General features: G+C 37.2%; 1 protein-coding gene and 1 long non-coding RNA gene across 2 annotated transcripts; one reads left to right on the forward strand and one right to left on the reverse strand.

Moving 5' to 3' along the window:
• Positions 1-7,157: 7,157 nt before the first annotated feature.
• Positions 7,158-7,968, forward strand: LOC132187965 (uncharacterized). Its single transcript, XR_015912723.1, has 2 exons — positions 7,158-7,557; positions 7,652-7,968. It is a non-coding gene; the product is annotated as an uncharacterized LOC132187965 (long non-coding RNA).
• LOC132187417 (P-loop containing nucleoside triphosphate hydrolases superfamily protein) lies at positions 7,921-13,677 on the reverse strand. The gene is made up of 12 exons (XM_059601719.2): positions 13,286-13,677; positions 12,051-12,436; positions 11,794-11,873; positions 11,640-11,691; positions 11,515-11,556; positions 11,291-11,369; positions 11,182-11,213; positions 11,027-11,095; positions 10,665-10,739; positions 10,476-10,592; positions 10,330-10,380; positions 7,921-8,207 (listed from the first exon to the last, which is right to left on the reverse strand). The coding sequence occupies exons 1-12, from the start codon at positions 13,509-13,511 to the stop codon at positions 8,064-8,066; spliced, it is 1,353 nt and encodes a 450-aa protein (XP_059457702.1). The 5' UTR covers positions 13,512-13,677; the 3' UTR covers positions 7,921-8,063.
• Positions 13,678-14,340: the final 663 nt, after the last annotated feature.

Raw genomic sequence — 14,340 nt, forward strand, 5'->3', positions numbered from 1 at the left:
ATAATATCAATTCTTTCATTGTTATAAGCATATTTTCATGTTGATTACCTATTGTTTTAGATGTATTCACGTAGTTATAAGTGTGGGTTTGTTGCTTAAAGCTTCTAGCTTGAATCTCTTAGAGGTTCGCTCAACAACCTAAGCTCTGATGGCCAAGGAAGTCTCGCTCAAACCCATCCAAACTCTTGGGGCTCAGGTACATATGTTCTATATTACTCAACATATCCAAGCCTCAGCGGCTCAAACACATCTACTTTTACAAATAACACATACATTTCCCTAGACTAAGATTCAACTATATCCATACTAACCAGCTGCCAAGCTGCTATATATTTTTGTCCTTTTTCAGTTTCTACATGAAACAACTTGCCAATGAGAACTCTCAAGTATCGGAGGGCCCCTCCCTAAGAACCATTGCTGATGAGCACTTCCAACTCTCTAAATGCATAATTATAGAAATAATGCTCTTTCTAGCACCAGGATAGCGCGAGATGAAAAGAGTGATCCTAAAGAGGGCCATATCCTAGCTATGAAGAAATCAACATAAAGCAACCTAAAGATGTGGTATGTCCACCAATTTATTGAATCAAAGAGGCCAAAAGCCAAATTATGAAATAAAAGCTCAGTGCGATACAGATCTCAGAAGGAAATCGCCTCCAACTCAGTTCTATGACTATAGCTCCCTCAGCCAAACATGATACGTGCAAAGAAAGCCTTCACAAAAGGGGTAAGGAAAGTAGCCCAAGGAAAGAAGGGATTACAGAAATGGAAGTTGACTATCTTCTACTTAATTCCAATTAGCTTACACAAGTAGCCCAAGGGAATGAAGGACTACTATAATGGAAGCTTACACTCCCACAAGCCTAGCAACCTGTTGGGAATACATATGCAAATCAAAATTTGTGCAACGGAAAGAATCATATTCCCATGCCCAAAAAACTTTATGAAGAACAGTTGTTATTTCATTTAAATAGCAAGAATAAAGATTACTTACTTGAAGATCTACGGCCATGCCTTGGCTATGAGCAAAATCTTTTTGCTTTTTTTTTTTTCTCCAAGAACACAGTTGATCTCAATAATATTAAGACCTCTAGATTCTCTCACCAATAACAAATAAACCAAGAGCGTGCGGGCTCTTGCTTGGCTCTTCAAATCTTAAACTTTTGTTCTTTGTAAGTTAACACAAGAACTAATAATTCTCAGAGTGTTTCTGAAAATTATGTATCAAGAGAACTTCATGCAATGATTTGAGAGCTTAGGCTCCTCTCTATTTATAGGCTATGTAGGGAAGTAAAGACTGAGATTTTAACAATGTGGGGTAAGGAGAAAAAAAAAACTAATCCAAGGGAGACTAGGATGGGGACTAAGATTAACCATGCACGGCTAGGGTAAAAACCCTAGCCTCCATGCATGTGCTGCATGGTCCAGGGAGCCATTTGTTCCCATCCTTGGGAATTGAGCTTGGGTTTTACCCTAGACCCTTCTCCTCGTGGTCAACTCATAGGGCTAGGAAATTTCCCCTGGCCTTATGCGTTCCCTTGTGCCTATTGTACTTCTAAGTATTATCCCGAGCCCAATTGCACAGTATCTCTCTAGCCCATATTTTAAATAAATAAAACATTTAACCCAATAAATAAGAAAGCCTTATGGTTAAATTACATCATCTTGGTGAGGGGCCTTAAGGGAAAAAATAATTATTAGCTTAAATATTTATGTAATCATGTCTCCCTGACATTTGTTATGCAATAATATTTTAATCACAATTAATTCCACTAAATAACTGTGACTACACTCCAATAAATATTTTTGATTAATCAATTAATCCCTTTGACTTGCTTAATGTTGACTTATGATTCTTCCATTAAATATTTTGAAGTAGACTTAAGGTTAAGGATACTGCCAATTAATTATCTACCTCTTTATCCATGAGTCATTGATTTTATGTTATTCTCACACTGTGAAAATCACATGTATATATTTTGGTATGCTAACAAAAATGCTCTGGCCAGAGTCTTGAGAATAATATCCATAAAATCTATATTAGGAGAAAATTTCTCATCTCTTTGCTTACTGACAAAGGATTTGGATTCCCTCTTGGAAAGAGCTTTCCCATAATGTTTCATGTGATCATCCAATGTATTGAGGTTATTTCAACTAATAATAGGTCTCACTCTTTGATATATCAAATCAACCTACATGAAACATCTAAGTCCAAAGTTCCCTTAGAATTTAGAATCAAAGTCTAAAGCATTCTTTTAAAGAGTTGTTGTCTTTTCCTAATAGACAGTATCTTTATGAAACGACAACTCCTTAGTCTGTTCAGTGCCTTAGGGTCTTAGAACCTACACATCAATCCGAAGACACTACTTTGCTTGATCAAGGTAGATCACCAAGATTCAATGTGTAACCGTCTTACTCAAAATGGAATTACCCCACTTCCATTTATCGACTACGAACTTTCTATCTTTAAGGATACAAGGATTATGGACTAAAACCCTGTATTAACCATGTTACTCACACCCATAGCCATATTCATTGTTATCCCAAGACCTTTCACATGCATGATAAACTATTGGTAATAGGCATGTAAAAGACATTTTATATGTCATATGCTCAAAATAATTTAATCTGTGAATAAACATACAAACATTAAATGTCATCATGGATATAAAATCACTAGGATTCGGGGGATAATCCCCAACATAACCAACTGGCCCAAATGCAACCCCAAAGCTTTGCCAGCCAATTGTCCAAGCATCTCAAGCACGACTTTAGGGCCACCTAGAAGCCCGAGAGCCCAAACTCTCCGGCAAGTATCCGGCGTGGGATGCAATTCATGAACAAGGTAACCCATCTAAGGTAACAAATCCCTATAATTACGACGTAGCAAATCACTTCCTTGAAAAAGAAAGATTGCCAACCAAAGGGAACCACCTATAAGAAGAATATTCTACTAAGAGTAAGGATCAATTAAAGACCTATTTGGAAGATACCCTTAAAGGAAACCTCAACACCATCAAAGGGTTCAATCAAACACGAAATTAGCAGTACTTGCCTTACCCAAGCATCCTATCAAGCCAAGAGGTATGCTCAGAAAAGCCATATTCTCTATATACTAATTTCTTAAGGGACTTACTAATTTGGGTGTTGGAGTGTCTTCCGTCTTGGGACCATCTGCCTTCTGACGTCATTTCTCTTCTTTTATAGGCAAAGTTCTTCTTTGAAAGGCAGCATGAGGCCATTGATTTATTTTTGGTATCAACAAATAGGATTCCCATTAGATTACGTGTTTTGAAATGGAATGTGTCATTTGGCTTGTTGACTATATATCTGTATATAGTGAAGAACTTGACAAATAAGTTGTACATGAAGAAGCAACTATATGGTTTATAGACGGAGGAAAATATAGATTTGTTGGAGCACCTCAACAAGTTCAACATGTTGAATACACAATTGTTGAATATTAGAGTGAAGATTGGAGGAGAAAATAAAGCAATACTTCAATTGGCATTGTTTCCCCCTTCTTATGATCACCTGCTTATGACATTACTATATGGAAAAAAGACTAGTGATTGAAAAGGTGACTGAATCTCTCTTGTCACATAGGACGCAAAGGAAACCTGTCAATGATCAGGTTGATGGGTTTGTGGCATGGTTTAGCAGAAGCGTGGAAGAGATAAGTTGAAGTGAAAGAATGGCAGAGGTAAGCAGTATCAATCTACATTACGAATGGCACAAGGTGAAGAATCTTGTTCAAATACAAAAGATGTTGAGTGCTATTATTGTCACAAGAAAAGGCACTACAAAAATTTGTGCAAGCTGATGAAATAAGACCTAGAAGATAAGAAGAATCATAAAGGTTGCATATTCAATCAGTGTGGCCAATGGCAAGTTCAACGACAATGAGGTTAGCGCAGATGCTCTTTCAGTTTCCTAAGGTATAGATTCTCTCATAGACTCTTGGATATTGGATTCTACTTGTTCATATCATATGTGTCTGAATAGGCAGTGATTCGACACATTTAAATCATGTAATGCGGGTAAATGCTAATGGGCAATGATGCTAGGTGTAATGCCATTGGACTAGGGACCATAAAAGTCAGTATGTTTGGTGGATTGTCAAGATACTCACTGTTAGATATATTCCAGATCTTAAGAAAAAATTGATCTCATTAGGACATTGGATTCTTTAGGCTATTGTTATTCAACCAAAGATGGAGTTAGGAAAATAAATTAAGATGCTATGGTGATAATGAAGGGTAAGAAAATTGACAATTTGTATAACTAACTCAGGAACACAGTTACAGGTGAAGTTGTCGTGTCCACCTCCGCAGAACCAGATAATCATAATACGGTTTTGTGGTATATGCTGCTTGGTCATTTGGGTGAGCGTGGTATGTTTGAGCTTCAAAAAATGAATTTGTTGTAATGTGTGAAGTTTCTACAAGTACTGTGTATGGGAAGCAATGAAGAGTCAGCTTTAAGGTGACATCTCATAGAAGTAAAAGTGTTCTCAACTATGTTCACTCAAATATTTGGAAGTGGCGGTATCTTCAAACAGAGGTGCGTATTATTTGTTAGTTTTATTGATGATTTTCATGAAATGTTTGGGTTTATTTTATGAGACGCAGGCAAAAGGTTTTCACTATATTCAAGCAATGGAAGGCACATGTGAAAAATCATACTGGAAGAAAAGTGAAGTATTTGAGATCCGACAATGGGTTAGATTACAAAGACACTACATTTTTTAAATTCTACAAAACATAAGGCATTACTCGTCACTTCACAATTAGAGGGACTCCACAAAAAATGGAGTTGCCGAAAGGATGAACAGAACACTATTGAAAAAGAGAAAATGTATGTGGTTGAATGCATGATTGCAAAAAAGAGTTCTAGGTTGAGGCAACTAATTATGTATGTTTCGTCACCAACTGATCTCCAGTTGCAAGGATTGAGTTCAATGTTTGAGAAGAAGTATGGTCAAGTAAATTGATTGATTATTCTATGTTGAGAATATTTGATTGTCCAACATACGTTCACATGCAAAGTAGAGAGCGGTCGAAATTAGATTCAAAGTCAAGAAAGTGTATTTCTCTTGGTTAGGAATCTGGTATTAATGGCTATAGGCTATGTGATCCAATCTCAAAATAAATAAAAAATAAAAAATAAAAAAGAAGAATGTTAGCAAAGACGTGGTGTTTGATGAAGCCTATATGCTTAGAAATGGTGAGGATGAAGCATCGACTAATTGACAACCAGAAAGGAAAATAGGTCATAGAGGTGGAGTTTGATGATCAACGTTTACTCACGGATGAATGTGATGATGAAGAATTTTCAAGAGACTCAAAGCATTGAGAAGAGCCTTATTCTTTAGCAAGAGGCAGAGATAAACTTGATTGAAAATTACCCAGAGGTATGGATTTGAGGACATGGTTTCTTTTGCTCTGACATCTGGTAGGTAAGACTCATCGGCTATTCATAATGGTATGCCGAAAGAGGTGGAGGCACTACAGAAAGCTAAAGCTTGGGAATCGACATAATTACTCATGGGAAATAAGGCTAGAGGGTGCCTATGGGTTTACAAAAGGAAGAGTCAACAAAGAAAGTTGTGTGGCCAAGAGGACTGGTAGAAAAGCGTGGTGTTCTGTCTAAACCAAGTCCTATGTTCAAGTTCAATAGGTGCTTGGACTTGAGTGTCACTTGTGGATTGTGATAGTGCTTAGGGGTTTGAGCGGAGGCATTTGGAGGAGATTTGTTTTGTTGGGACTTGATGGGATTTAAGTCAAGGTGGAGACTGTTGACGTATGGGTGCCTTGACCCATCCAAGTCGGTGGGCTCTACTTGTTTTTCCTTTTACTATTAGGTTTTGGATTCCTTATTTGTCTTGTATTGAGAGAGAAACCGACTTGGACATATATATACATATATATAAGAAGAGATTTTCTCTTCTTGAAGGTATGTGCAACTCTACCTCTTGTATTTTCTTCGTGGTTTCAGAGAGTTAGAAACAATAGGGAAAATAAAGGAGAGAAGACAAAGAGAACCATATTGTTTTCTTCTTGGTTTTGAAGGAGCCAAAACAAAAGAGAGAAAGAAAGGGTGCTACTGTAGAAGAGAGAAAAATAAAGAGACCAGCCACCATCTTGTCTGAGCAAAAGAAGAGTCTGTATTTCTGTCTTTTGTATTCCCTATTGGGGAATAATCTCTACTGTGTGATGGTGATATTTTGGTATATTGGGGCTTTAGGTTCTTAGTAGTTCTCTCCACTATATTTCTTCGTGATCGCCTACACTAGTGGATGAACCACTTAAATCTTAATGTTATTTTTGTGTGTGTTTGTTCTTGCCTTATTTACCGTAATTGTGATTGTTGTTGCACAACAAGTGGTATTAGAGACGATAGTGGTGTGCGGTATGGTGAAGTGGCACAAGCAAGAACAAAAAATTCCATGGTTGTATCAAACAAAAAGGTGCAAGGTGTGTGAATATGGACGAGCATCCTTTGAGTGAGGGGAAAATGTTCATGGCATGAGCTTGATAATGGTTCATGATGTTGGAACAAAGGTACAAGCTGCGAGCATGAATAGGGGTCCATAGAGAAGGAGCAAAAAGGTTCATGGCACAAGGCATAATGACAGTCCATGAAGTAGGGACAAAGGTGTATAGCGTGGGCAAAACTCACATAGCCCACAAGTAATTTTGGAGAGGGCCCATAAGATTGATAAAATGCTTCTATATATGTGAGTGTAAAATGATAGAGTCCCACATTGAAAATATATGCTATGTGTGAATGGTTAATATAGCATTGTTGGGCCTAAACCATAAGTTTTTGAATTGTATGGTGTCTCAACATGCTATATTATGAGCTCACTAAAAGACTCCCAATGCATCAATCGTCCCAACATGGATGTTATCTCAGAATTCTAAGAAGTCTAAATGTGTCCAACTGTCGATTATCGATAGTCGCATATTTCCACTTTGATGGATCATTAAGAATCGCATGTGCTGGTTTGCATGCATCTTTCTCATAGCTGGATTTGTCCATAGGAACAGGGAGAGAGGGACCAATCAGAATTCTAAGAAGTCTAAAATGTGTCCAACTGTCGATTATTGATAGTAGCATATTTCCACTTTGATGGATCATTAAGAATCGCATGTGCTTGGTTTACATGCATCTTTCTCATAGCTGGATTTGTCCATACGAACAGGGAGTGAGGGACCAAAACGAAGAGGGACTTTACTACAATACAAGGGTTTGGCTCCACCACTCCTTTAATGACGAAGGGGTGCCAAACCTTCCCACTAACCACTATAATAATGGATGAGAGAGAGATAGAGAGAGACAGAATTAAGCCCTTCATGCTAATCCTTCGGTCTCCTGCTTATAAATTTAGTGGAAAAGGCTCTTTTCATGTGTTTCTCATCTTACTCCTAGCAGACACTCATATAGATCATAAGGAGAAGAAGGAAGAATGGAAGGTGCTCCGGGACAACAAGAGATGTCATACTATGATCATGTCCAAAAACGCCGTGACGAGAAAGGATGCCTCTATGCTTGGTTTGTACATCTTTAATCTCCACTTCCTTCTTTGCTTCTTCTTGTTGGTTCCATTTCTTAGCATATAATGTTGGAGTTGTATGTTCTGTTGCAGTTTGTTCACGTTGTGTTGCTGCTTTTGCTGTGCTGAGGCTTGCGAGTGCTGCTTGGAGAGTATCTGTTGTTGTTGCTCCTAAGATGTGGGAATCAGTTGAGTAAATAATATAAGGATACTTGTAGTTATAATTTATCGTTATTGGTACCGAGTATCTTTTTCTTGTATGGTAATCGAATGCAATTCTATTAAACCCTCAGTTGTAAAAGCGCTGGTATTGCAAGAGCCTGCATTGTTGTTGTACCATGTAAAAACCAGAAAGATGCCAATGAAGAAAGTTTAATTTCATTTGAAAAATCTGCCACAAATCAGATTTACATGACTTTTCTCCACTAATGGAATCTGCCAATACCAAACACCCAAGCAAATTACATATTCAAAAAAATAAAAATTGGGCTTCACTAAAATCTTCTTAACAAGCCAGGATGGGATTCCTGCCTTCATCAATTTCTATGACAAGGAGATGCTTTGGATTTGAACCACTTGGTCCTTCAGAGTAAAGGGTGGGAAGGTAAGCCTTGTATGCTGGCAGGTACCGTGACACAAAATCTTTCACCTACAAAATCCCCACCAAGAAACTCCATTTCAGATATTAGAACAAGTGTTGATCAGTGCAGGCGTGAAACTTTGTGCTGATCATGCCAGTAAGAGCGTTCATCATACACTTTATCGGTCTATCTTTCAGAAAGTCAACCGGATATTGCTTCCGGTGTTGGAGTATGTGGTAGATTTCAAACTAACCCCAAGGAATTGCACTTGACAGCAGCAAAAAGATTAGAAATTAATTAGGGGAAAATTCATTTTACCCCCTGCAGATTGAGGTGTTTTTCAATTTGAACCCTAATATTTAAAAATTTGCAATGTACCTTCCGTTACTAATTACCGTCTAAGTACACAGAAATTTTTGGCATAGGAGCAGGTGACAGGCATCTGCTCCATTCTTTTTTCACTCCAACGCCCACACGACACCCAAGAGGGGTTCAAAAGGGGTTGACGAAAAAAAAATAAAAACAAGCGTTGGGTTTTAATGAAGGGCAATTACATCATTTCACTAGCTAGGTTGGGTGTAAAATTAAAAGACGCAATATAAAAATCACCGTGAGATGCATGTGATGTCATTTCTGTCTACTTAGACGGCAATTAGTAATGAAGTGTGTTAATTGCAAATTTTTGAAACATTAGAGGGTACATTGCAAATTTTTAAACATTAGGGTTCAAATTGAAAAACATCTCAAACTTCAGAGGGATAAAGTGAATTTTTCCCAATTAATTACTACTTGGGGTTAGCTCGAAATCTAACACATACTCCCACACTAAAAGCAATGTTCGGTCTACTTTTTGTAAGATAGAGTAGGCTCCCAATCATACTCCGATAAAGTATTTGATCACTAGATTTCAAACTAACCCCAATGAGTCTCACTTGACAGCAACAAAAAGGATTATAAATTAATTATGATAAAATGCACTTTACCCCCCTGAAATTTGACCTCTTTTTCAATTTGAGCCCCAATTTTAAAAATTTGCAATGTACCCTCCTAAAGTTTCAAAAAATTTCAAACCCTTCGTCACTAATTGCCATCTAAGAAGACAGAAAATCCACACATGAAATGCACGTGCGTTTTTTAGTCTTATTCTACCAAAATTGCCTCTAAAAAATTAGAAAAATTAAAAAATTAAAAAAAGAGGAAACTTCACTGAAGACCCCTGAACTTCTACCCGATTTGATAAACCTCCTCCCTAAACTTCAAAATCTCTCAATTTAGTCCCCTGAGCTTTCAATTGCTCTTAATTTGGACCCCTCCGTTAGATTTTAAACGTTACATGACATTTATACCCCTGACTTTTGTATAAAATTTTAACTTTCAAAACGTTTTTTTATTTAGAAAAAAAAAACAAAAATCATGGATATTTTAGTCTTTTTTTGTATTTTTAACGGTTAAAATTGACGAAGGGGTCCAAATTGAGAGCAATTAAAAGTTCATGAGACTAAATTGAGAGATTTTGAAGTTTATAGGTAGTATTTCAAAACGGGTAAAAGTTCGGGGGTCTTCAGTGAAGTTTTTCCCCTTAAAAAAAAAAAAAAAAAAAAAGGAAAAACTGGGGGTGGCCTGGCCACCCCCATCTGGCCGTATCGAGCCACCCCCACGGCCGGATGGGGTGGCTCGGCCACCCCCAAATGGCCAGTTTAGGGGTGGCCCACGGCCGGATGGGGGTGGCCATGGCTAAAGGGGGTTGCCTGCCACCCCCAAATGGCCCAAGGGGTTGGCTACGGCCACCACCAGTTTTTTCCTTTTTTTTTTTTGTTCTTTTTTTTTTAGGGGCAATTTTGGTAGAATAAGACTAAAAAACGCACATGCGTCTCACGTGTGGATTTTTCGTCTTCTTAAACAGCAATGAGTGACGGAGGGTTTGAATAGCGTTTGAATTAAAAAAATTTGAAACTTTAGGAAGGTACATTGCAAATTTTTAAACACGGGTGTTCAAATTGAAAAAGAGGTCAAACTTCAGGGGAGTAAAGTGCATTTTTCCCAATTAATTAATACTTGTGGTTAGCTCGAAATCTAGCACATACTCCAACACTAAAAGCAATATACGGTCCACTTATCAACACTCTTGCCGGCAAGTATAGTTGTCAAATTTAAAATTATAAGAATGCATGTGTTCATCAATTGGCATACCTCCTCATCTGACATCCCAGGATTTCCTGCCTCTCTCATGGCAATCTCTGCCTGCAAATTCCCACATACATAGTTTTGTTACAATAGATAAGTATTAAAATACAAATATAACTTATTGATCAAAGGAGGTCAAAATTATATCCAACCTGCAAACGCCACTGGTAGACACAACTGGGGTCTTTAATCTTGATGACTATCCATGCCTTTATGAACTTGTCCCATGCATCATAATATGCTTCAAGATTTTTATTAACCGTCTCTAGCTGTAAAATCAACCATATATATGAGCGATAATAACTCCAGTTAGAATAACATAATGAGAGCACACATCTAACCTGTGGATCAACTGCTTTGACAACTTCCATGGAAAGGGGTTTAAAACCAAGCATCCAACCTTCGAACAGAACAGCCTAAATGACCACCATAAACACATAAATGGCAAGTAACACAAACACTTCCAGAATTTCCTATGAAAGCTGAGCAAAAACGCCAACTGAAACTACCTTATCTCATCAGAATTATGTCTATCCACATCCTATCATTATCTTTTTAAAACCTTCAAAATAATTTTTGAGCGATTTTGAATTTGTACAAACTTCTAATTTGACATAAGGGATGGGCTAAGTTATCTTGGTTGTGTACCAGTCTAAATTCCATCTAACCAGAACCTACCCAGCTGAAGACTGTACCCTCTTACCGTAAGTGGCCCTTCAACCTCTGGCCATGTTGAAGGATCAGCTCTGTCACCCCTCCCATTATATGCAGACTGGACGTGGAAACAAGTCAAAATCAGTAACTTTAAACCTTAAAGTTGATTGAGAAAAGACAATGTTGATAGTATTGTATGCCTACTTTATCATATCGAGGTAGCTTCATCTTTAGACCTGGATACTTCAAATGAAAATAAATTAGCAAGTGCACAAGCATCAATCACAAAGGAAGGTATGTCAACGAGACTCACCTTCTTTAGTCAAACTGTTAAGAGCCGTTAGTGTTTCGACGGAGAATGGTAGATCATGGCTGCCAGCATTTCCACGAAACTGCAAAGGAACAAAAAGGAAGGGAAAGGATGAAAAATATATATATATATATCAACAAAAAGAATTTTCAGTTTCTTGATGAGTCACAAAAAGCTATGTACTCTGTTAACATCAATAGCTAATACCAAAGTATGTCGATTGCTACCTCTAATAGTGCATTTCCAGGATGTTCTTCCCTCAGTTTAGCCTACCATCAATATGGTATTGCATCAGAAGTAGACAACAAATAAGAAGAAGAAGCAAGCGCAGAAAACTCTTTAGATGTCTTACCTGATCCTCAGCTGTCAAATAAAAGTCATCAATGGATATTGTGGCGGTCTTCCTGAGATGTGGAAATGTGGGTTACCGATCTTATTTTTCTCTCTTTTGTACAACTTGAAAAGTCAACTGCTTCAAACACTAAATTTGAAACACCAAAACCTACCTGCCAGCAACTCGGAAAAGATAGTCAAGAGCAAAGACAAGTGTAGTCTTCCCACAACCTTGTGGTGCACTAAAACCGATCTGCATCATAGACAACATGCCCCCTCATGAAGGGAGCAACAATGATATAGAAGTGGCCATGCCATACTGCTACACATTATTACCTTGGGCCCTTCTACAAAAACGCAATTGATAGACCCAATAAAGCAGCTAAACTATAGTAAGAAGAAAAGAAACAATTGTTGGCAAAATATATACCACTAAAGGAGGTATATCTTCTCCATCTTTGAACATGGATCTGTGCTGATAAATCTGATCTTCACACCATAAAAACACCGGTATATAGTAGTGAAATAACCTTGCTTTCTGAGGAACTGTAAGGTCCAATTCATTGAGCTGAAACAATCGACACAGGTACGATCCATATTCTAACCACTTGTCAATGGACTCGGTGACTTTTTCAGGGGTCAGACCTAACTTGTTTATCAAAGGACCTGAGCATATGAATTCGAAAAGGTCCTGCACAGAGGAAACTTCTGCACGTTTTGTGGGAAACACTGAATACAATGGGCCCTGCCTGCAATCATTGCTGGAAGCAGTGTTGTGACACCAGGAATTGTCTTGCATCCATGAACACCCACTGCCTGTAGAAAGAATCCACAAGACATGGAAAAAACAGTGTTTCAGGAACTAACCCTTCAGATAACATTGACAAAAAGGAAATCTAATTTGATAACATCTCTCATTGTCTAAATCCATTCTGAGTTGTAATTTATCCAGCCAAAGCTAAAACAACTTCAGTATTGCAATTTGACTATCGTAAATTGATAAAACACAAGATTTTTCTGTATTAACATGATCTCTAATGTGCAAGATTTGTCATGAAAAATCCAAATAATTGTCTACCAAATATTAGAAACCAATCCAACTCGTCATGACAACATGGCCAACAGATGGAAGGCAGGACTTGTTTTTGCTGATTTTGAATTTATCAAGCATCCAAAAAGAGAAGAAACTCACAATTAAGAGGGAGGAAAAGATCTCTAGCCTTGTTACAGGCGTCCTTTTCTGTAGATTCAAATTATTCTTGATAAATTTCAACTTCTTTCAATTACTAACCTATATAAACCCAAAAAATGATAAATTACATAAGAAAATTAGGTTCCTTTTTCCAATTCTTTTTCACCATTCTGTCAGCAATCAATCAGATGGTTAACACTTTTGCCGCTTTAAAAAAGAAAATGAATGAAACGCGGAGCAACCCAAATTCTGAATTTCAAATCAGTTTACGAGCTGAACCCAGAACATATTTTGCTGAATCAAATAGGTATTTCACTTTTTTCTATCAAAACAGAAAACATATATGATTCAGATTTTCAGTGTCTCTCCTCTGTTTTCCCATACTTTTCTCGGCAACCAACCAGAGTTAATAAACCAAACAAAAATATAATCATAAAGAACTGCCAAAGTATACGCATGAGAAGAGAAAGTACCTGATTTTGAGAAGTGGGTTGGCATTTGAGAGAGCCCTGAAGCTGTGCGGATTGGTTTGGTCGGAGCATAGAGAGAAGAGAGAATAGAGAAGTGATAAGAATGAGATAAAGAATGTAATTTACAATTACTATTACAATAATGATTTTGATTATTAAAATAATAGAGACGAGGCGAAGCTGTCGGTGGCCATGGCTGATATAAGCCATTCAGAACCGCCATGTTCATCTCTGTGAGCGTGTGTTTTTACGTCTTCAAAGCTGGACGAGGTTACATAGAACTGAGGAAGTGTAAAAATCTATCGGTGGAAGAACTCAAAGACCACCACACACATTATTATTATCACATATGGTCCAGAAACCTTTAGCGGTTCAGTTGGGGTCCTTGGGGAGAGAGAATCTTCATACATTTTCCAAATGGATATAAGTAGGGTGAAAATTTCCTTTTAACCTACTACTCCAATGAGTCTCAACCATCATCTCTCACATTTTTTTTTTGTTTTTAATAATCATTTATTTTCATTATGCTAATTTAGGAATTCAAACATTAATTTTTTTAAAAATTTAAACATGTTGAATGACACTAATCTCTCTTTTTCTATTTTTTTTTCTTTTCCTTTTTTTTTTTTTTTTTTTTTTTTTTTTTTTATCAAGGCAATACTTTTGTTATTGGCACATGATTTCATATTTGTTTGAGGAGAAATGATGCATACTCATCTCTCATTTCAATATCAAGCTATTGGACTAATTTGACCGTGCTCATCAACTCTTAAATTGGCCTTTTACTAAAAAAAAAAAGGAAAAAATATAATTTAGCCCCTCAAACTATCAGTCATTTCCATTTTAACCCCTTAAAGTTCAAAAAGTGATAAAGTAGCCTCCAAACTACTAAACAGTTGCAATTTGGCATCTCCATTAGTCATTACCATCAAATAGGATGAAAAATTCAAAACTACGTCGTTTTGGTAAGGTTAAGTTACTAAAATACCATTTTGGAAAAAAAAAAATCAATTTAAAAAATGATGCCCAAAACGACGTCGTTTTGAGGGGGGAAAACA

This window comes from Corylus avellana, chromosome 6 (assembly GCF_965113065.1).
Source record: "Corylus avellana chromosome 6, dhCorAvel1.hap1.2, whole genome shotgun sequence".
Taxonomy (NCBI): Eukaryota; Viridiplantae; Streptophyta; class Magnoliopsida; order Fagales; family Betulaceae; genus Corylus; species Corylus avellana.